This window comes from Pteropus vampyrus, unplaced genomic scaffold (assembly GCF_000151845.1).
Source record: "Pteropus vampyrus isolate Shadow unplaced genomic scaffold, Pvam_2.0 Scaffold287, whole genome shotgun sequence".
NCBI lineage: Eukaryota > Metazoa > Chordata > Mammalia > Chiroptera > Pteropodidae > Pteropus > Pteropus vampyrus.
The window spans coordinates 710,322-735,586 of NW_011889068.1; the positions used below are offsets into that span (position 1 = coordinate 710,322).

Sequence of the window (25,265 nt, forward strand, 5' to 3'; positions counted from 1 at the left end):
GAAGCAACCTAAATGCCCATCAACAGATGATTGGATCAAGAAGTTATGATTCATATACACAATGGAATATTACTCAGCCATTAAAAAAAATGAAATCCTACCATTTGCAATGACATGAATGGACCTAAAAGTTATTATGCTAAGTGAAATAAGACAAAGATAAATACCATATGATTTCACTTATATGTGGAATCTAAGGAACAAAAAAACCAAACTAATCAAAAACAGATTCACAAATATAGAGGACAATCTGGTGATGGCCAGAGGGGTGGGGGTTGGGGGGCTGGGACAATGGAGTGAAGAGTTAAAGAAGTACAAATTAGTAGTTGTTAGATGGTCACAGGGATGGGAGCATGGCATAGGAAATGCAGTTAGCATTAATGTATTGGCTAGGTAGAGAGCCAGAGGAGAGAAAGAACAATCGGAGGATCATTTCATTAACTATAAAAATGTCTAACCAATGCACTGTATTCTTGAAATAAAAAAAAATGAAAAAAAGATAACGAACAATTCAAAAGGCCCAGACAGCCTTAACAGCAATTTCTGCCAAACAGTCAAGGAAAGCATAATTCTAATCTTACTCTGATATTGAAGGTTATCTCAGGAAGTTAGTTTAATAGTTGAAAAATTAAATTCACCACATTAATAAAGAAATAAATCATAATTATATGGCAGATGCTCCCCCCCGCCCCCACCGCCAAACAGCAAGCAAAAATTTCAACGTATTAAGGTAAAAACTCTTGGAAAACTAAGAGTTATGCCCCATAACCACCACTATTCAGCACTATACATTTGAAGTCCTCATCAATGCAAATGGGTCAGAAAAAGAAATATATGATGTAAAGATTAAAGAGGAAGAAACAAAACAGTTTGAATCCCAGCTCTACTACTTGCCAGCTATGTTACTCTGGGCAAAGCAGTTAACTCTGTGCCTCAGTTTCTCATCTATAAAATGGGGATAATGAGTATGTCCTTCATAGGGTTGTTCTGAAGAGTAAATAAGTTACTATTTTAAAGGTACATAGAAAGTGACACTTCAAAGTACTGTAAAAATTGTTAAATTATTCACAGATGATTATGTATAGAAATATCGAATAATCTAGAGATAAACCATTAGAATTACAAAAATAATATTCCAGATACAAAATCATTACACAAAAATCAGTTGTATTTCTATATAGTATTAATTGTAACAAACAGAAAGTGACATCTAAAAAAATATTAAGTACCTGAAAGAAAATTTAACAAAAGATATGAGAGACCTTTATAGGATAATTATAGATTCGATGCAGTTCCAATCAAAATTGGTGGACCTCAACAAGGTTATTCGAAAATGTTTATGGAAATGTACAGTGCCAAGAACAGTCAAGACACTCTTTAAGGAAAACAAAGTGGCAGACTTGCCTTACTAAATATCAAAAAATTTCTAAGACTGATGTCTAACTTGTCCATTAACTCACCTGGGAGATCACTATTTGGAATGCTCATCCATTAGGCATGTCTACATAGTTCTTCTCTCACTTCCTTTAGATTTTTGCATAAATGTCATCTAAGAAGAGACCCTTCCTGTTTTCCCTGTATAAAATAGCACTACCCAATACGTCTAGTCACTTTATTCCCCAGTCTGTATTTTTCATAGTACCCATCATTATTTTAAGCTATATGGATATATTTATTACTTATGTCTCTCTCCCAACAGTAAGTTCGTTGAAGCCAGAGTGTCTGTTTGATACAATGCTGTATCTCCAGATCTACTTTGTTACTTCGTTGAATGAATAAACAAACAGAAATCACAAAAAATTCTGACTGGCATATAAATATAGTGACTAAATTTGAACTAAGTTTAAAAACTGCAGATTCTCACCAGTCATCTATTAAATGATGGCTACCAAAATACTGTCTGTCACTCTCCCCAAGTTTAGAATACTACTTTGGGCATTCAAAACCAATCAGTATGTAAATACTGGTTTTTAGCAATGATAGCTCATACTTTGAGGAAATTAATGAAACAACAAACCCATTAAAAGGAACCATATAAAATATAGCCCTGAGAATCCTGATGACTCAGAATAGAAAGGCAAAATGATCAATGGAGCAGGAGTTTAGGTATTCTGCTCATGTCACATTTACAAATGAACCAAATTTGCAGTGAAAATGAGTGACTGTGTGAATTTAACATAAAAAGCTAATTCAGTGCTCTGAAGCTGGGAGTTTGTACTTTTAAGACAATCCAGTTAAACTGGTGTTCTACATAATGAACAGTAGACAGTACGGTTACAATCTTTGTATTCTCCTTTCTCACTACCTTGTGATTTTCCTGTAGGCCTTAAAGAAAGCAAAGTACAAAAGGTTTTAAAAGATTTTGGTGAGGTAAGGCCTTCCTTGAACCTAAGAGTGTTCTTTTGTTCTGGGCTATTCCAGAGTTGAGCTCCAGGAGAATCTGGCTTGGTCCTACATTAATCCATGTTTGAAGAACTCCTGGGAAATGAAGGAACTTTTGAATCTAGTTGAAAGGTTTAGAGCATTAAAAAGTGAGACTGAAGTGGTAACTGGTTGAGGATACAACCAGAAGAGGGATGGGGTGAACTTAATTGTACTTGCCTCCAACATAACACCACTTTTGCTTTATTCCTCCTAAAATCATTAAACTTTCCATCTGACCTTTAGCCTTTTACAGAAATGTTAAGGCAGTCCACATATTCATACAGATTATTTTCATGAAGTATTAACTACGTAACAGGAAAACCACCTATGCATTTTATAGAGGCTATGAGAAAAGTGTTTGATTACAATTATTAGCTTGATTTTAAATGGCTCTAGTTCATAATCTAATGTTGCTAGAGTAGAATGAATCTCTTAAAGTTTTTTAAGATATTTTTACTTTTCTCTTAAGATGAAGATTATAATACCTCTTCATAATTCGATAGATCTATTTATTTTCCAACCAATTTACTTAAAAAAAAGAAATTATTTTGATGAATAAAGCAGCTTCTTTCTGAAGGAAAGGTAGGTATTAGACATGAAGAAAGGTTTCTAATAATTTTTTTGTTGAGAAGTTCAGCAAATGCTTCCCTCTGGGCTGAGACTAAATGCAGAATCATCTCAAAGGCTTGTAGTATTTATGAATAACTATCATGTGGCAAATGAATATTCCCATTCTTATAAAAAAAAAACCTATACACAAACCATAAGGCAGCAATATATTAGTATTTACATTTATTTCATGTATGCAGTTTACACACGATTCAACAAAATTGGAATGCAAACAAATATACAAATACCATAATAAGCATTATCAAATAAAATAACTGGCACTAGTGTTATAAGCATATTAATGGACCTGTGAGAAAAAGTGATGGAAGACTGCAGCCCATGGCATTTTTCTTTTTATCAAAAGAAAACGCTCAGTAGCACCATAATGGTAATACTTAAAAGAAACACATAAGATGGAACATTTTAACTGCTATCATTGAGGTTAACCTGTTTTATTTAAGTGAATTATTTAGAAATTTAACATTATAGGCAGTATTTTGGCCAATTTCTGTTTATGTCAGCTGAACAACTTCCATAAACAAAAGACAATAAAGCCAGCCATACACAGACCCCTCCTTAGTACTTGGTACAAACTCTGCACCGTACTTTGATTTCATGATTGGAGAAGATATGCATGTGTTAAAAACTGAGGTTATGTAAAGTTATTTACTAAAGCCTGAGTGTGTCTTTGGTAGGCTAATACTTTTTCAGCATTGTTATTATTAATCATAATTATGTTTATCTATCCTGTATTTTTCTACACAATCCAAGGTGGCTAGAGAGGACATTATGGAAAACAATACAGCAAAATCCTAAAACAACTAGACTCTTAAATTCCAGTCTATACCAAAGGCACCAAGAATAAATGGGGTGCAAACTTCCACGCAGTGAAAGGTGACTTTTTTTGTAATACTTATAAACTAATGGAATTTTGTTTTTGCAGTTTTATGTTATCTTATTTGGTGCTGTCAATATACTTAATTACCTACCTTTATACTTTTCTTCTAAGATGGCATCAACAATATACATGATATACAGAGTACCAGGTATTTCTATTTCAAAGTTGTGCAAAAACTGCCACAGTCTTGCTCAAAGTGTCTAAGTATACAGATGGTAGCAAATGGGCTGCATTAAGCTTTATATATCCACATTGCATATGAAGAAAAAAATTAAATTTATGCCCAGTTATGAATGCAAATGTTACAAAAGATATCATATACTGAGAGTAACCTGCAAGGTTCTTTAAACAGTATCCCTTAGTGGTTTCAATAAAATGTCACTAACCACTTAACCCCAAGCCTCAAGTTTTCTCCATAAGAATGCTATAGAACTGCATTAGTATTTTATATTGATTATAAATTAAGCCAAATTTCTAACTAAATACACAAGTATGTGCTTAAAGCAATGTTTTGTGGCAAATGCACAAAACATACTTCTCTAAGGAATTATTGTCCTTACAATAATGCACTTTTAAAGCCTTCATTTCATAGTTTGGTAATTAAGGTCCACATGAAACACGATGCTTTGCTGAACACAGAAAATATCTGAATTATGATTATGTAACCCGGCATTTGCTGGTAACTTGAAACTTAAAGTAGTCATGTGTAGTTCAACCAGCTCCAAACAAGGTTGTTCAGTGGTAATTATTTTGCAGCATTGATAGGCCTAAATTTCAGTCTGAATTGCAACTTTTAATTCCATTGTCTGATGTGAGTGGTTGTTATTTGTTTCTTTTAGTGCATCACCAAAATATAAATCAACGTTGGGTTTTATTCCATTGTTACCATGTTCTTCAGCAATATGATTCAACTGTGGAACTTCTGAACAGGAAGCAGTTTTGGTAAGCACAGAAATGCTACATTGATGTGGGGAATTTTCCAGACGGTCGTTTTCTACCTCAGGAAGAATGTTAACAGTAGCAAAGCGGGCATGATAATCATTGGAGCCATGGCTACAAGAAGTTTTCATGCTTTCTAGGTCAGAACAACTAAATTCAGAAAAATGACTAGAGTGAGAATCTGCTACAGATGGCATACTGTCACTGAGTGATGGAGCCTCAAATTCACTTGAGTTCGTGCTTTGCTGTTCTAACAACTGTGCATCCATGTCCTCTCTGGTCTCATTTATCTTCATGTTACTCTTTTTCCTTAATTTACCACCACTTTTTGATTTCTTCCCTGCTGTTGCTTCTTTGGACCACTTGGTGGCACTGGATTTACCTTCAGGCAAGCCACTTGAACCACCAGGATGACTCCGGGTGGCACTGCCATCCTCCACACTACTGCTTCCACTGTTGTGCCTGAATTTGGATGGCTTTGATTCAATATCTACTTGCACCTCCATACTGTTGCCTTCTCTGGAACATAAAAGTAACAAATACAAATAAATTTCTAACTTCTTTTTTGTTTTTCTTTAGATGACAGTAAAGGGGGAAGAATTTCAGTGTGAAAAATTCAAAGGCTATATAAAAGCTATCAGAACAAATTAATGGAGGATACATTCTGCTAAAAACAACTGCTTGAAATAAAAAGACTATAACAATGCTTCAATTAAAAAAACAGAAGCAGCTGCATAAATTTACCTGTTTAAAACATACAATTCAGTGGTTTTTTAGTGTATTTGGAGTTGTGCGACAATCACCACTACCTAACTTCAGACTGTTTTCATCATTCCCAAAAGAAACCCACACTCATTAGCAATTAGTTCCCATTCTTCCCTCCTCCCAACCTCTGGCAACCTCTAATCTACTTTCTGTATCTATAGGTTTGCATATTCTTGATATGTCACCATTTTCTTTTCTCAGAGAACCTAAGAGTTGATAACCATTATCCATGATAATTTTGTCTAAAGACAGTGATAATTCCTTACTTGTCCAATGGGATGTAGGAATTCAGAATGGATCCCGCCATTGCTTTGGTGCTGGCATTATCACTAACTGTTCCCAAGCTGACCGTGCCAGATTCTCCACTTAGACTGTACCGTTCTTTCTGTACATCTGCTTGTACTTCCAACCTTAAAGAGGGGGATATCAGATAAAAACCAAAAATACATACGATATCAGTATTCTTATAATATGTACCTTTAAGTAATTTAGTTAAGAGCCCTAGTAACAAAAGCTATTTTGGAATTGACTATAAACATTATTTTATTTTTTTGTTTCTTTTTATTTGATTGTTCTAATTCTACTGCAGCATACTGAACAGAACCAGCCATCCAAATAAAATTAGCTGTCTGCCAAATAAGCTAGTAACGACGACACGAAAGTACATAAAAGATTTTAACTTAAATATGCGCCATTATTTTCACTCAGGATGTGGCAATGTGCTTGCCATGTTCAGTGCAAAACACAAGACCCGAATACATTAAAAATCATTCTATGTGACAGATAATGAATCAAAAAATCTTGGGCATCTATATATTAAAAATGGTTCTATAAATTCAACACCTGAGTCTTTAAAAAAGACATAATAATAAACACCACTATAACTTAAAAGTTTGTTTAAAAGCAAACTACCTAAAAATAAGTCTAACCAATAACTCCTTTAATTCATGTATTCTCCCCCTACATTAAAAAAACAGCTAATAAACAAAGGTAAAGAATAGTGAATAAAGAGGAAAAAGAGAAGATAAAAATGCTTTAATTTCTCCTCCTCATCTATATGGCTGGTTGTAAAAGACTTGGTGAGAATGAACCATTATTTAATCAAAGGACCCAGGCAGATTACCCTGGCACTCAGTTCATGCATTCCTGGGTATCCTGACTCTACCTGCTCCCCCAGGGCTCAACCAATGTCTCATTTCCTAACATCCAGCTGCTGTACCTCCAGAGGTAAGGTCCAGGCTTAAGCACTACCGTTACTTTGGCCACTGAAGCAGCTCCAGCTTTGGTTCAAACATAAAGTCTGACAAGTGCAGTGAAAAAATTGGCAGAATGTTATGCCTTAGTCTTGGTTTTACTGCATATTGTGTGATTGAAAATCCGATTAAGTAAAAATCTCCTTACTCACTGTTCACCACTAAATTTCATTTTTTAACATTACTGTTTTCAACCCTGACACAGTAGGGTTATTGATAATTATGTTCAAAATTCTCCTGCAGTTAATAATCTGTAGTTAACAGAAGGCAAAAACAAAACAAAACAAAACAAATTTTTCTTACCTGTTAAAACAGTTTACCATGGCACTTCCTGACAGACTCCCTGTTATACTGGCTCCAGCTAGTGCCATGGTGCTGGCTGTTTCACTCAGATTGTCTCGAATGGTTCCTATTCGATCCATGTGGCTTCCACTTGCACTCAAACTGCCAGTCATACCACCAACACTCCCTTCCCCTATGCTAGGGTTGTGTCTTGCTTCTGCTACTGAAGTTGTATCTAAATGCAAATATTTCAAAGAAAATAAATAAGTACAATTATTAATGTTCTTCTTCTTAAATCCCTCCATGATTTCAGATAGGGCATTTTATCATAGAAAGTATAAAACCTATACAGGAATAGAAAAAAAATATCTGGAGTCAGGGACACACAACTGTGGGGTAAGAGTAAAGGGAAACATTTCAGAGAATAAAGTTGAATTAAGAACTGGCTCTCTCTTTTAGATGGTCACTATTTTTAAATCCAGGAAATTTAGAAATTCTATAGAGAACCTGGTTGTTGAAAAATTTAGTTAACTTTGGAGGAAAATTATGTGATGGTTTTCAACAAGGGTGTCATTTAAAGAGTTTATTATACTCTAGGTCAATAAGAATGGGCCAAAGTTGATTTCTCGGTATATTCCATGGTTCTAATTGCTGAAAGCTATTATAAGATCTGATACTACTATATTCCAATCTTACAGTACTTTTCATATGCTTTACATATTGAAGGATTCATTTATTTTCTCCATTATTTGGGTTCTTAGTACATACCCAACACTGTCCTAAGCACTGGGGCCACACTGAATCAGAGAGACAAACATTCTACCCCCAAGAATCTTACATTCTAGTTGGAGAAAGCATAAACAAAATTAAATGGTGATAAATACTATGATAAAAAATAAAGGAAGGTAAAGGAGAGGGAGTAAATGGCAGTGAGAGTGATGAAGAGTGTGTGCATGCAGGTCTGTGGACTACTTTATACAGTGTGATCAGTCTACCATGTCAGGTGTACTCTTCTACTAAGATGTAAACCAAGAATTGACCACTATATTTGGTAACATGCAGGTCACTGGTGTAATTCTGCTTTGGTGGAGTGGTAGAGATGAAATTCTGGAGTGGTAGAGACCAAAATCTAACTGGAGTGAGTTCAAAGGAGAATGGTAGGTAACAAAGTGGGCGTTATCTTTGCACATTTGCCTGATTATTTCCCTAAGACAAATTTCTCTAACAAGAATTGCTGGAATATAGAACACACACATGTTTTAAAGTTTAATTTATACTCCTACTGGCAGTCTATGAGGGCCTTTTCATTTTCCAGTTATTGTTCTAATTCATATTTCTTTAAATAGCACTAGATTGAAGATATTTTCTACTCATTTGCCATCTGTTTCCTTCTATGAACTGCATTTCTCTTCATATCCTTTTCTTACTGATTTGTAATGCTTTAGACAAAATCTACGATTAAAAGTCTAGAATTCCTAAGATATATTTCCATTGGAGGTTGTACATCCAGCATTATGGTACCCTCTTTTATCCATTTGCCTTTCCTTGGCAGTATATTTCACAGATGTAATTCTGGATGAACACTAATTAGGCTTAATAAAAGGAGGACAATGGAAATTTTGACTTGTATGTTTTCTACAACCTCCTCCAACTTAAACTATTAATAAGTATATTTTCCTCTTTTCCTGAGAGGACTTACCTACAGCTGTATTATTTCCACCAACATTTATATCATTTTCATCATCAAATTCAATCCTGACTCCTTTTCCATTGCCTGCTGAGACTCCACAACCTCCACTTCGACAGAGAGAAATTGGAACAACACCATAGACATAAGCTAACATAATAGGAACACCAATACCTAAAGAGTAAATAAATGAGTCATTATAAACCAAAAAATAAATCACAGAAACATCAGTTTTAGAAAGTCTTTTCAAGAGAAAGTGTACAGGAGAAAAGTGCTAGGGTTCCGCGATCCTTGCCAAAAATGGGTTTACCCAGTTATTTAGGGACACAAACAAATTCAAAGGTTCTAGCCTTCAGGTGACAAATAGGAATTTAAAAAAAGATGTAAACATTTTTAAGTGCCAGAGTTCTAAACTGTATTAAGGAGAAGGGGTATCAGCCACTAGTAATTTACCAACCATCCTAAGATGAGGCTCTTGAGTCTTTTAACCAATACAGTTACTGAGAGGCTTTCTGTAAGCTCGGCTTCAATTGTCTTTAAAAATAAAGTAACTCTTTTATCTTCAACACTATGTTTTTTAAAAATCCTTCCACAAAAACTTTAATTTTATAAAATTTGAGGTAATTGGTGTATTAAAGCATTTTCTTACCTACAGTTACTGCAGCTACAACTGGAGATACAATTACAGACAATGTTACACCACCTGCTATGGCCAAATTCCGTTTGTGCTTTGAAACATCCTTGCCTTCATAGCGATTGTGAATCTGAAATAAAAAATAAAAATGGGGGTGGGGGGTTAAAGAGAAAATACATTACATACTTAATTTAAATAAAATGGATCTATCTACATTTGCTAGAAGTTTAAAGTGATTTCTTTTATAATTTCATAGTTAAGTGTCCTAATTCAAGGTAAACAAATTATTGTTTTTTGTATTATTGTTCTTAAAGCACATTCTTACACATAATTTGCTCCTCATTAATTTGCTTACATAAGAAAGTGATTTAGTAGATTTTACTTTTTAAACAGTCTTGAGTAAATGTAGTCTTCATAATCTTATTTAAGAATAGTATAATGTTTTGAACAAAGAAAAAAGAATACTTTTCAACATACTTATCAGTTGGATATTTGACTAATGAGATTACTTTTAAGAAATTTAGCATTCCACAGGTTTCTTTCAAAATAAGCATCCCTAAATGGTAAAAATTGGCTCCTAGGGGAGGTTCCCACAACTTTTTCTTAAAAATTGACCTTAAGAAGCAGTATTAATAAGCAAACATCACCAAATAGAATTAATTTTTTCTCAGATCCCTTTTTATGAAGATAGATATTACCAAATGACAGAACCCTGAGTTTTCATTTATAGCTCAAAGTAAGGGGTATAGAGAGAGAGAAAAAAAAAAGAGAGAGAGAACAATGCTGTCAGAAGACAGGAGCTAGATCTACTCAGAATCTTTGTACTGTACAGGAGTTATTATACAGAATTTAATATTACCGTGAAAGTGGCTTGTAAGATATTATATGAACTTTGGGAAATAGTATCTTTGTTCTCATAGTCTGCAAGGGCTAAAGCTAATAAAGGACATTTCCCTCTCTGTTTCAAGACAGATTCAAAACAGCCTCAAAAGTGTATAAGTAGTCTCTAAAATAAATTATCTGACAAAAACAATCTTACATATGAAGCTTAATAAAAAGTATATTATTATGATGTGATTATTTTGAAGGCTGTCAAGTACACAGAGTCTTGTAGGATATATTATACTATGAAAAAGCTGGGGTGAGGAGGTGGGCAAAGCATGAATGGGACAAAGAATATTTATATTTCCTGGTCAGAATCCTGTTTCCAAGCATTGATTGTATGTTCCCAGGGAATGAGCCTCTACATTGTCCTAAATAGTCCATGCAGGCAGAAACTGCAAAGTACCTTTCATTATCCTTCGGTACTGCAACTAATTCTTGCTCCACCCCACTTCTCTTCCTGGACAACTTAGCACTGAAGCAGAGAAAAGCCAAAGCTAAAAACAGATGGAGTAGACAGACTTGCAAAGGCAGGCTGCCGGGAAAAAGGAGTCTTCCAGAAAATTTTGCATCCTTAAGCACCAATGTTCAGTAACAGGTCATATCATCTCACTAGTTTTGGCTCGATTTAATTTTTTCTGTTTTACTATTTTATGCCATATTTTCTATTTGTTACTGCAAATAAAGGCTCGGCTTTTAGGAACTTTATCAACTTAATAGGTTTGGGCTGGTTTGTGTCCTTAAATGCCACAGAGAACATTGTTTCAATGGAAAACTAATTCATCGATCTGCAACCTTTTGAGTACATGTTTGAAAATGGAGACTTGTAACTGCATCTAAGACTTGAACAATGAGGTAAATAATCTCTCCTCTATAAATTATTTGTAGATGTGTGCTGTACAACGGTCTCTCTTTCCCTTCTCCTTCTAAGTATCAAATAAACAGTTTTGTTTTCAGTAAAATCTTGCTTTGGATAACTACATGAATAATCATTATAACCAGCTACTATATTCGGGGCTTTAAACAATTTTAGTTACTTCAACCTTCTGAAATAAACATGGGCTCATATCTATTTTTGTCCTGTGTCTCAAAGCTAATTTATAGGTAGTATTTTTTCTGGTTATAAAACTAATATATGTTAAATATATATATAAAAAATGGCTGTTATATGGAAGAGGAGCAGTCTTGCCTTGAGTTTGGTCCCAAAAGTCAGAACTAAAATGAAATGAAACAATTTAAAGAGAAACAGATCTGACTCAGCAGAAAAATTTTCTAACAATTACAGCTACCTGGCAACAGAATGGGCTGCCTCATGTGTTGGTGGTTTCCCCTTCAATGAAGTACCCAAATAGCTAGAAAGAAATTTATCAGGAATCTTATATAAAGAATGTGTGCATCTGGGTTTAAATCCAGGCTCTACTTCTTTCTGTGTAACTGAAGATAAATTACATAAGCTCTCTTAAACACATAAATTTCTGTGAGGTTAAAATGAGTTAAAAAGTACATAAAACACCTACGACACAGTAAGGGCTCAATAGACTTTAGCGCCCCCACCCTGCTGGCCATCCCTTTTTTAAATCCTATACTTTGTTCAGTTTAGGTACAGGGCTAGATTAGAGAATTTCTAAAGTTACTTCTCAATTCTGAGATTCTATTAATTTAGACAGCTGCAGACTTCTTGGCCACTTTATAAATTATCCCTTTAGCCTTTCAAAAAAGAATTCTTTGCTTAGTTAATGAAGTATCATTCATCCCTCAGGACAATAATAAAGACTGGTGTTTTTACTTTCACAAGATTGTTGTAATCTACAAAACATCGTATTAACTAATAGCAGCAATCTGAGGGGGGAAAAGCTGTGAACTGAAGTTGGAAATAATTCAGGAACTGGCTAATTATTCTTTCTCCGAGGGCATCTGCTATTTAACTATTAACTTTTTTATAGACCTGACTTTATAAGGATAAACCTATGAGAAAAATCTCTGGTGTGTATCCTTCAGTACTTTATACTTAAACTTGGTTTATAATGCAAATGCACTAAAGTTTTCAGATTTAGATAATTTTAAAACAAGTCTACTTTTTAAATGCATCCATATGAGCTTGCCAAACACTGAGAATTTATTACCTCATAAAAAAATAGTAATTGTTTTATACTGGATACTAACAATGACCCTAGTCTTCAAAAACAAAAACAAAGCAAAAATCATGAACTCTAAACCTAAAGAGTTAGAATAGAATAATGAACTAACAAGGAATTATATATTTTACCTTGCGGCCCACATATACAGGAATGCCAATAATCATTGCAGGAATAGCAATGCCTGCTATTAAAGCAATTCCTACAGGAGCACCGACAAGTGTTCCCAGCTGCCACAATATTTTCTTCTTTCGGCTCCAGGGTTTCTTCCCCCAAAAAGTACATCCTGATGGACTAATGGAAAAAATTATAATGTAAAGTAACTGCTACAAAACATCACAACAATTACTATAATACAGTAATGTAATAGCTATAAAACTTTTAAAGTAATATAATCAGTTTTATAGACTGATTATAAGTTTTTTCCTTTCTTTGAATTCTGAGTTTATTAAAAGCCAAAAATATCATGGTAAAAAACACCATAAATTATATTAAAAGGATACTGATAACTAGGATTCAGGTTAAATATCTACCCCTAGTCCTCCATTAGCCTCAAAACCTTAATTTAGTTTTTGAAGGGTATATTAATGCAAAATATCCTTATTTTATCCCTTTATTAGGTATATAGTTACCTGATTATATCATAAAATCACACTGTGGCCTAAATGAGGGAATTTATATACAAGAAAATTAAGTGGAAATATTTATGACCTAGTGTAATTACATGGGGTATTAAATACTAGTTTTTGAGTTTAACAAAAACCAAAAAAAAACCAACAAAAAAATCTGTTCTGTATTTTTGATTACTTACTAATCCCAAATGATTAGCAGAATAATTTGGTTTCTTTTCAACTTATGTAGCTAGAAAAAACATTCTTGTATCTTATAAATCCCAAGTTTAAAAATGCTTAGGATAACACTTTTTCCAAAAAAAGTGCTTCTGTTTTACAATATAAAATTATATTTAGATATAAGTAGCTCCTTCTATAAACTTACCTTAGGTAATGTAAATCTGAGATTTCTTTCATACACAACCAACAAAACTCACAACCACAGACAGCACATGTCATGTGATTACAGCTCCCATCATTCATCTTTATTATATAAGCAGCACATCGTGGACATGGCTTTATATCATCAGCTATTAAGAAAATAGAGACACCTGCTTAGTATATAAAACTGGTCTACAAATTACAATTTCTAGTTGATAATCAAGTCTATCACTGTCCAAAAAAACCAACATGTAGAGTTTGTTAACTGACAACTTTGTCTTGCTATTTTTAGCATATACAGTATTTTTTTCCTTCCCTTCTGAGGAAAGGAACATATTTTACATTAAATTTTCAAATTCTAAACATTTTCAAACACAGTAGCAGAATGATGAGAACAAAGAATAACAAAATGATAAAAGGAGAGAAGAGAACCAAGGATGGCTCTTGGCAAACTGTGAACTATATAACATTTATCTTTGTCCCTACTCCAGAGCACCATCTTCTGCAAGTAGCACTTCATGTCCAGAACTTTTCTAACTATCTCCACTTAATTAAAATGTTAAATATTATATATACAATTCCTTTAGTGAATAGTAAGTGACAATTTGATGTTAATCTGAAGTACTATATATATAAAGCTCTGAGTTTACTTATCTAAATAATATCAACTATAAACACTGTAAAAATAATATAGACATCTTTAGAAAAGCAGCCTTTTCCTCGTATTTTAGTTCATACAGTAGACAGATGGGACTTGCAAAGAATCAGTACCCAGAGTAAAACAGAGAAGGTAATAGGTTAAAGAAAGGTTATATAGTCATAAACACTTTAACAATGGAAAACAGTTTCAGAACTAAAGCAACCATTTGTTGATTATGCTCATGACTGTTTTTCATTTGTTATCTTTGCCCTTTTCATTCATTTATTCAAATACTGTTCTTATACGCTTCTTATATAGTAATACGGTTATAATGCCAAATTAAAATCAAGTGGGTACATAACTTTAGGAATCAATGACACAGAGTACGTTACCTCAAACTGTACAACTATTTTGAACTTTGGCATCTATTTAAGCAGCAACCAGTAATTATTTTATTGTTACTAGTAGCCAGCTATATTTTCTAACTACACATAGACAGTTAAGATTTATATAGTGCTAGCCACTGAGTTCACGTTATTTGTTCTAATTTCTTATATATAAGCATTAAGCTATATTTTATTTTCCTTTCTACACATTTTATGGTCAAATTTTACCTGTACTTTATCAGTGAATTCATATTTCCTTAGTGCTCCTTTTAAAACCAAAACTTTTTAACTTAAGAACTGGTCAGTGCTCACAGTCAGTGTTTTAATGATTCAAATAATTTTGAGCAAACTGATAATAACTCTATGCAGACTAAGACAAATGATAATTACTAGATACAAAATATCCATAAGTCATGATTTAAATGATCCAAAGAACATAAAGTCTGAATTAAAAAATTTTTAAGACTGAGCATAAATGAAAAAAGCTGACTTTTATACCTAATACAACATCTAGTACACGAAATTAAAGAAATGCTAATTTTATCTGCTTAGATGGCATATTAATTGATGAACTTCCTCATTCCAGAATGTACTCAAGTCGTAAATATCCCAATTAGAGGTGGGAGTAAAGAGACTCAGGCTTTGGCTCTGCTAAATGCAATCTTTAGAACAAACTGAAAGTCACATCCCCATTTATTCTTATGGTTCTGAAAACATAAAACAGCTTTTTAATATGCTAAGATTACATGTTAGAGAATTAACACCATAAGTAATATATTTCTGATGTCTTTTTACATATCTGTACCCATATGTTTTCACTCTCCTTATACTTATTTATCTATAAAAGACTGTTTTGTCCAATTTGTCTCTGCTTTAAACAACAAATTAGAAAAAAATTTATTGTGTACATTACATAATTCTCTCAAAATATTCTCAAATTGCAAACAACCTAAATAAAAGTATTTTATTGATTAGATGGTCAAATGATGCCCCATTTCCCAAGCGTCAATTAATCCACAGGTCCTTTATATTAAAAAAAAAAAAAGTTTCCCATTCCTATGTAAAATGTTTGGCAAAGCTTTTGTCTTTTTTTTGTTACTATATTTTTATTTACTGTTAAAATATGGGCCATTTTCATATTAAGAAAAAACAATAGATCACAAAAGACTATGATTTTGAAATTTGTTTTAAACCATCCCCACCCCCATCACATTGCCTGTAAGGACTTACAACAAAATGTTAAGAGTAGTTATCTCTTGGGGTGGTTGTAGTAGGGGATAGAGGAGGAGGTAGGGAGCCAATTAAATATATTTTTATGAAGGTGGGAAAATATGGAAAAACAAAAAAAAATATGTGGTTCTTTAGAATGTAACTCCAAGTGCATAAGCTTCCTAGTAGCTATAAGAGTCTCATGTACATATAATACTGTCACAGTTCAAAGACAAATATAATCACAATATAAATTATTTAATGTACCATATGATTAAGAATACTTATTTATCTTCAGGTGACTGATTAGAAAAAACAGCCACCTAATTATTATTATATCAATTATTAAAAGTGCAGCCAATTTTTCGATGTATTGTAATGGGAGACAAAAAATACCAAAAATATCTGGAATAACAGGAATTAATAAAACCGTTTTAGATGGTACGCTCCTTTCCTCTTTTTTTCCCCACAAGTCAGTGAGAAGCCAAGTTCAAGTTTTTAATTTTGTTATAGATTACATCAAAAGAAACTATCACATAAACATCTGTTCTCAGATCTTTGATTTCTGGAGCATTATAGGTAAAAATGCACGTACTTTAAAATTTCAGAACATGAGATAAGATTTTTAAACAAACATGAAAAATTACAAATGAAGTTTATTTTTAAAAATGATCAACTTGGGACGCTATATTTATTTCAACAATGCTACTATTTGGCTCAAATCATTTGGGAAGCTTTTCTTTCAAAATTACTTTCAAAGCTACTATATATTAAAAAGTCACTCTCATGATCATACATTCACATCTTACTCTGGATCCACCCCAAACTGGTGATTCAACTTGATATGATACTCTAGTTGTTAGCCTTAGTTACCAAGGAACTTTTGGTTACAACTAGAGTCAAACTGACATTAAGGGGATAATTTAATTGAATGTATGTATCATGATCGAAAGGTTATGATCAATAAGGCATTCCAGGGTGCTGAAATAAACATAAAATCTCCCATGGTGACTACTGTGAGAAAAGCTAACATTCATTTGACTAAATCATATTTATTTTAAAAATAACAAAAGCCATCTCTTAGTCATTTTTTTCTTAATGATCTATCTCTACCCCCATATGCAAACCTCTAGCAGGTGACTGTGGTTTCTCTAAGTTTCCCTACCTCATATAGCCAGAGCATGTTTCTATGAGCCAGGAAATATTTCAGCCTTATGGACATAAGTATTATTAGTATCTTCATTTTACAGATAAGGCAAGTAACTTGTTCAGGGTGACACAGAGACAAAGGTTCGAGAAGCTGGGAATCGAATCCAGATAGTCTGATTCCAGAGTCCATTCTCTTACTTTATGTGTCTGTGTGTCCTGTAACCAATGAATACCCATCTCCACTTAGAGAAGAGGGATGTTATTTCCAAGTGAACCACTGAAAGGCTAAAGCTGACTCAACAGGGGACAGTTTAGGTATACTCAGGTCCTCTCTGAATTGCTTCTGGACCCACATCTATAAAATATTACTAATACATTTGAGTTCTACACCAAATCTTAAGGAAAAATAATAGAAACAAGTCTGTCATCAAACAAGCATGTAAATCCATGTATATTATATAAAGTATTAAACGTTGAACTTAAAATTTAATTTTAAATGTTTACTTTTAAGTTCAACTTTAAATATTAAATAAGATTTTTTTTCTAGTAGCATAAAGTACACGACTACCTCAGTACATTGCTGGTAGGAATATAAATTATTTTCTTGATAAATTTCTATATTTTCCAAGTTTTTCCCTTTAAAGTCAGTGAGAAAGTGAAAATTTTTCTAAAAATGATTAAAATTCCAATAAAAATGAAAATCTATGAATGTGAAATATTAACTCTTTGAATTTTTATTAAAAAACATTAAGATGTTCATAAATATTTTTTTCATTTTGACATTTATGAGATGTATACATTGCTCATGCATAGAGCCCCAGGTAGTTTTTAAATTGCTGGCCAAAGACACAAAGTTCCTAGTGTCCTCCTCACTAAGGTATGATTTTGAATAGTTGATCTTAGAATTGGATGAGACATTTGTAAGTAAAAAAATGTATTTCGCAAAATATATAAATGAAAAGAATTCTAAATATTAAATCTGTAATTTAGTGATATTTACACAATTGGAAATAATCAAAAGATAATATATTTGAAATTAATATTTTATCTAAAATATTTGTTAAGCTTTGCATAAAACACCTTTATAGACAACAGTTTCGGAATATCTTCAGCCATCAGTTAATATAAAGCATTATTACTCTTTTTTTCCTTTTTTTTTGACAAAATTTTTCCTATCTTCCACAGGAAAGAATGAGTCTTTCTGGGACAAAAATGCTAATATGTAAAACACTTGAAAACTGAAAGGAGAACAGATGATAACAGAAACTGAATATTCTATTTTTTTTATTTAAAATAAGTAGTGCTCTGTACATGTCAAATATTTTGTTGAAAAAGTTAGACATAAATACCTGCTGCTCCAGATTCTTGACTATAACTAATGGATGAAGAACGTATGGTTCTCAGACGTAAACTCTGGGCTCTCTCTTGTCGAGCAGCATCACAGGTCTGATTGGGGTGCCAAATCTGTTTACAGTGGTAGCAAAACTCTGTTCCACAGCCTTCTCGCCCACAAGTTAATTTTGGACAACTAGCACATCCAAATGCTATCACAGCATATCTTGAAAGAACAAGAAAAATGATTTAAAATGTGACATAAAATAAGAGATATTCATTAAGTAAAAGTATTATCCAATTTAAAATGCTGTTCCTGAAAAAGTTTTCTATTTATGCATGAGCAAACTATCATGAGCCCTAACATTATCACATCAATATAAAAAGTGGGAAAAAATAAACAGTTCACAAATGAAGGCATAAATGGCTAAAAAGCATTTTTAGAGTTCAATTTTAACTTCTGACTTTGAACTTTTAACAAGGATACCAAATTGTATTTATGACCTAAACTGTATATATAGTCCCAATTTTATAAAAATTCTATTAAATTAGTATTGTGTGCACATAGAAAAGACCATAAGGAAATATACCAAAAATCTTAAGAGCAGTTTTCCTGGTATTTTAATTTTCTTAATATATGTATACATTTCTGACTTTTATAATTACTGTTACTTTTAAAATCAAAAAGATAAAAAAATTAAAAAATATCATGACTATGGATCAGCTACACCTGTCAGTTAATGGCAAACCATGCCAATTCATAAAGTTTGTGATTATCTTATATTGATTACATATATTCTCTTATTTTTTGTTTCTAAGATGCATAATAAAAGTAGTCTCTGGTGCCAATCTCCCACCAACAAACTTGAATTTCTCAATTAGGAAATTTTTTTTTCTTCAGATAAAAGACTGAGAACAGTAGATTCATGACTAGTCTTAATATCTATTCTCTGAGTTAATATTTTTGGCACTTAAAAAATTTCTGACTTAAAATAAATTCTGGGCACTAATTACTGGGCATTTATCCCAGAGAAATGAAAACTTATGTTTACGCAAAAACCTGTATACAAATATTTACAGTAGCTTTATTTCTAATAGCCCCAAACTGGTAACAGCCTAGATGTCCTTTTTCAACAAGTAAATGGTTAAACAAACTATGTGCATATAAAACGTGGACTACTACTTGAGAACATTAAGTACTGGTACACTTAACGCTTTGAATGAATCTCTGGGGAATATGTGAAAAAAGTCAATCTTGAAAAGTTTCATACTACATAATTCCACTCATATAACATTTTGAAGTGATGTAATTTTCGAAATAGAATACAGATTAGTGGTTGGCAGGGGTTAGGGATGGGATGGGGGAGAGCAGAGGGAAGGGCAGAAGTGAATGTATTTGTAAAAGAGCAACATGAGGGATATTTGTTGTGATGGAACTAGTCAGTATCTTGACTACTGTGGTGGATACAAGAACCTATAGGTGATAAAATGATATATAACTGAATACACACATACACACACAAATAAGTACAAAACTGGGGAAATTTGAATAAGATGAGTGGACTGTATCAACGCTAATATCCTGGTTGTTATACTGTTTTATAGCTTTGCAAAATGATACCATTGGGGCAAACTGTGTGAAGGACATACAGGATCTCTCTGTATTATTTCTTACAACTATACATGAATCTATACTATTTCAATAAAACTTTCAACTAAAAAATGTCTAGGGGTTTCTGGTTCTCTTTGAAAGAAAAACAAACGAGTCTTATCTATGAATAAGAGGCTTTGTAAATACTGAACATTTTTGCCTGGAAATTAGGGGGACTTTTCAGGGCTCCTCTTGTTACTGGCAAAAAAAAAAAAAAATTAAATAATAATTAAAAAGATTTTAAGTATTTAATAATTAAAAATTTTAAATATCAGATTTTTATTAAATTTATTAAAATTACATAATCTATGTAATTATGCAAAATTTTAAGAGTCAAGAAGTTCTTCCATTTTTGGACCTGTTCTCTTATTATCTTACCTTTAAACCTAAACTTTACATCTTAAATTCCACTTTATTTCTGATAGACCAATTCTACAATTACCACTGTCTAGATAAATACGTTCAAACACGACTGAATTAAAAGCAATGTAAATCAACATGAGGAAATTTAGCAATGTTTCATTTCCCTGAGCTTTAAGATTTTCCCGAGGGTTTATTCATTGCAGACTCACTAAAAAGAAACAAATCTTTGAAGACTCTACACTTTATTTCTATCAAGTTATAATCTAAAGCAGTCTTTAAAATAGTAAATTCAGTGAAAAAGAAAGGCGCCTTCTTTTCTTAACCTCTTCTCTATTCTACTTTTTCTTGAAGGAAGGAGGGAAGAGGAGGGACAGAATAGAGAAATCTGTGTGTGTACAGGGGACAATGCTAACACTAACCATTTTTTTTTTTTAAGTCAGTCACAATTTATAAAGGTGGAAGAAAAGTTTACGTTACTTAGTCCAAATTCAACTTCCACCACTTATTACCTATATAGTTTTATGTAAGTTACAGATCACCTGTTAACAATCCAGTGAACAGAAAATATTTCTGGAAAGACTGCCCTATTTCATTCCCTTCATATCTTCCTCGCTTTCTTCCTATCCCTCCACTCCTGCCTAAGTAGGAAGATTTAATCGTTTCAAGTAACCAAAGACCTTCCGCTGAATAGACAGAGAGACAGTAAGACTTGAGTTAAAAAAATGGACAATAGAAGGAAATGGAAGTATCTTCTAAACCAAGATCTGTGTATGCTGTAAGCCAGACATGTTTAGTTAATTAGTATTCTTCATTTATGTCTGTGACCTTCTGCTGAGCCTGTTCTTTTCCCAAATAATACTTAATGCTCCAGAGCAGAGAGACTTCTGAAATTTTTCTTTAAAGCAAGTATTTTGTATTTGTTTTACCATTTGCTTGTTATATCTTGAGAGCTGTTTTCTAGTGGAAAATAAGTTTGGCTCCCCACACAATGAAACTCACCTTCAAGAGGCCTAACATTCTGTTTTCAGAGTATATGAATGCTAGGTACATTTAATTCTTTGATATATTATACAGTGTACCTAACCAGTTATTATTAGGAACACATACACAATAAGCACTCAATAATTGTTAACATAAGAAAAACTACTAGACAAAATCCTTTTACAATCTTCAAAATATACATTCATGAAAATTTGGTTAGTATTAAAGAGAGTTTCACAGTACTAGAGTTCCGCAACTTAGGCTATCGATAACACTGAGGAAGGAGGGGTACCAGTCAGGGTGGTATATTCTATCTATAGCAAATTCCTTATGAAGGAACAAGAAGAACAAACATACCATACCTAACATGAACTATAATCCTAAGGAAGATTTAATAGTCCCAATAAAATTTTAATTAAAAAATAAGAAAAAAGAACAAAGAAAGTTTATCTAGGAGTCCAAGAGAACCCCTTCTCAAAAGCATAAGGCTTTAACACAGTTTTTACGAACAAAGAAAATATAATCGGAAATATCAAAATTATTTGATCCATTTAAGGGGAACAGTCAGGTTTTATATTAAAATCAATAGTCTCATGTTTCCATTTACAAGAAGTTACTATTATTCCAGTGGAAAAGAAGTGACTTAATATACTTGGGAGAAAGTCTAGATAAAGTGAGGCTCATCTTCTGGTTCCCTTTCAGGATCTGCTTTCCCCCACATGCTGCAGGGGAGGCCTACAGTTGTTGAGAACGGCCCACACTACTTGGAGAAGTCTGTTTAATTTAGGGGTGGAGTGTTAGTAAGCCGTTTTGGCTGTAATCTAAAGCCACCACTAAAGCTGACATGTCCCCTGTGTTGTATTTTATCACCTTGGTTCTTAATAAGGGTGTGAGGGGAAGAATGTTGTTTTCACTGATTCCCTAAAATTCCACCAACAAATCTTAGTACCAGTTAATAATGTTTAACATGAAGTAACGCCATTAAACATACCTAGATTAATTTTATGATTAAAAAAGAATTAAAAAGAGCAAACTCTCACTTAGCTGAAGCTATTGATTCTTAGAATAATTTTATGAATGTCTATTCTAATACATATAGTTTATGACTAGTTATAAATTACGACCTCTCCCTGAAATACAGTTTACTCATTATGGCTCCCTATACACAAAACCTGCTGTTTTCTAAGGCACACATGCTTGCTTCCTCCAGAGAAAATCAAAGTTGGATCTGTTCTCTGTATAAAATTTCTAAAAGGTCAGTCTCCAAAAGCATTTCCAGCATGTCAAAAGACAGTCAAGTTATGGCTAAAACCCTTCTTTGCTGGATGAGAATGAAAGTCATGCAGATATTAACAAGAATTCTAAACATACATATTATTTAGTCCCTATATCTATGGCCCCACCTTTAAAAAATCCATTATGAACATTATCCTACACCAGAATAACTTACTCTTTAGAGCCATTTAAACATCAGCAAATCAACTTGAAGCTACACAAACCTGATTACAGTTGATTACATTGCTTTAAAATAGTTTAATGTTCCTAGGGTATATAATTTATGTTAGAGGCATATAGTCAGTTTAGTTCATTAAACAATTCTTTACTGAGCATGGGGTTACTCTGTGGTTACAAAGAAAAAACACTTGTTTTCCTGCCCTTGAGTGGCTCACAGACATTAAATCATTAATTATATTCTAGTATAATAAATGCCTCTTAACGTTAAAAGTTCCCCAACAAGGTTAGAAGCACTCACATGAAATGACACGGATAATATGTGCTTGTAGAAGGTGGTCTTAGTTGAAATAAATGCTGACAGAAACTAAAATGCCAACTTTTTTCTATCTGTCTAGACAATGTATAAACCAGGTCTCCTAGGTGGAAGGTAATCGATATTTTTATGCAACACAGGTTTTATGCTTTCCCGCCTACATGTCTCTTATCCCAATTCTTCTTCTCAGCCGTAGCAGGATTTTTCTCTGAACCTATGTAGAGTAGCATTTTCTGGAAGTAGGTTTGCTAACTTTACCCTGGTTAAATAAACAGCACACAGGTTTGGCCTCCTAGACTCCGTGTCAAAAGGTTTTTTTTTTTTTTTTAAAAAAAACCAAAACAAAAAACACTGTCCTTTAAACCAGTTTAATCTGTGCTGGCCCGCAGAAGAGTAGAAAGGATGTTAGATGGGAAACCCTGAGAGATCTCCAAAAAGCAGCTAGGTTAGGTTTTCTTTCTACTCTGAGCTAAGGGCATTATTTCTCAAAGTGTATAAAACTATGTGTTTAAGTAAAATTGATGTCAGACATAAAAAATGGTCATACTGATAAATAAAAAGTGCAGAAGGAAAAAGTCATTTCATATTTAGCATTTCTGGAAAAAAGCCTTTCAAGTGTGTTGTTCTATGAAAGGGCTTAAATACTACATACATGCCTATCATCCTATTACTATTGGCTAAGCATTTCTATGAATAACTGCCAAACAGTCAGGTAATTACCAGTATTCCTTATGTCAGATTTAAATAATAAATTGAGTTTAAATAAAAAATGTCCCTCTGTGGATCCAAAGATTTTAAGTGCCAAGAGGGCAAAGATTTTTGTTTTTTTGTTCATTATTAAATCTCTGGTACTTGGTATGTAGGTGGGTTACATACTTAAATGACTGATATAAAATAAAAAATAAAAATTTCAAAAATGGAGATGAGGAATGATAAGAGCTATTAACCCAGTTCCTGTTTGCCCCAAGAATACTTGGTGGCGGTGCTTGCGGCTGCAGCATTTACCCCAAGATTACTCGTGGATTACAGTCCTAACCTTACCCCCAAAGTTTGCCATGAAATAGCTTGCTTTTATTATTATTTTCCCATCACTCTAGTATATTGATAGTCTTTGGAAACAAATGACATCATTCTATTTATAGCATTCTGTTTTTAGTAGTGGTATTTGCATTTACAAAATATAGTAATTCTTGATCGCTGAAAATGTCAAATCTTAGAAAATGTAGCATTCCTACGCATGATATTAAATTAACGCTGGCAGCAAGCTGCACTTTTTTCTAAATGAGAAGAGAGTTAAACGCTTACCGTGTGTTAGGAATTATGCTAGTAATAACATTAAAAATCTGTCTCAATCCTTATAACATGATAGGATGGAGATTCAAAATCAGGTCTGTACATGCTAAGTATAACTAAACTTTAGTGATGGCTCACGTAGCACTTTATGTTTTCAAAGTATACATATAAATTTTATGTGCTAATTTTCACAATTCTATATGTTGAATAATCAATCCTTTTCCAGTTGGTTTGGCATCCTTCCCCTAAAATCAAGTTCTTATACAAACTAGAATCTGTGTCAGCCCTGTCTACTGTGTTCTATTAGGTTGATAGTGTTGATATTATCCACTATGATGGCATGATCAATCAATCCAGCACAAGAGAGTACACCTAATATTTAGTGACCAGAAAGCCTGTGCCCCTGGATTTATTGTCTCGATCTCTTCTGGCCATAAGTTGTGATGTTTAAGACTCTTTTTCATTTGTTCCATCATTTTCAGACTTTTTAAAGTTATTAAACGTTTAAAGGCACTTGGGAAGCACCTCTTACCCTACGGTTCCAGAAAGGATAGTTAGAAAATCAGATAAAAAACAATACATAGGTATATTCCTTACTATTTGAATTTTCACTATAGAAGTATTTGCCATGATGATTTAAAAGCAGCTTTTTTAAAACCTGAAATTTGCTATCCAACCTGAAATTTACTGTAATGAATGTGCATATTTGCATCAGTGAAAATGTGCAGCTATCCATGGGACCAAAAGTGATACAATTGTATCTAAGCTGTTCTTTGGACAAGATACTGTCTCTTGCTCAAGTTCATTATCTCTATTTTCTTCCTATCTTTTTCTTGAGAGTTTAGCTCTTCATGGCTCCCAGAGTTTGCTTTTGCCATATACTTGAAAGCACAGCCAACCTTGGCCCAGTATCTTTAACATATTATCTTGCTATTTATATTTATAGTACAAGTTTCCTGCAGTACAGGAGAGAATAACTCACATCTGATACTG

General features: G+C 33.0%; 1 protein-coding gene across 2 annotated transcripts in view; it reads right to left on the bottom strand.

The window, feature by feature from the left end:
* Positions 1-3,199: 3,199 nt before the first annotated feature.
* Positions 3,200-25,265, bottom strand: part of RNF19A (ring finger protein 19A, RBR E3 ubiquitin protein ligase) — a 62,281-nt gene continuing 40,215 nt past the window's right edge. For both annotated transcript variants that reach the window (XM_011376181.2, XM_011376182.2), the window contains 8 exons: positions 18,234-18,442; positions 13,505-13,649; positions 12,640-12,802; positions 9,507-9,621; positions 8,870-9,031; positions 7,192-7,405; positions 5,902-6,045; positions 3,200-5,389 (listed from right to left, as the gene is read on the bottom strand). In XM_011376181.2, the coding sequence (XP_011374483.1) occupies positions 4,699-5,389; positions 5,902-6,045; positions 7,192-7,405; positions 8,870-9,031; positions 9,507-9,621; positions 12,640-12,802; positions 13,505-13,649; positions 18,234-18,442 (1,843 nt within the window). In that variant the 3' untranslated portion in view covers positions 3,200-4,698. The remainder of the gene's footprint in view (positions 5,390-5,901; positions 6,046-7,191; positions 7,406-8,869; positions 9,032-9,506; positions 9,622-12,639; positions 12,803-13,504; positions 13,650-18,233; positions 18,443-25,265) is intronic.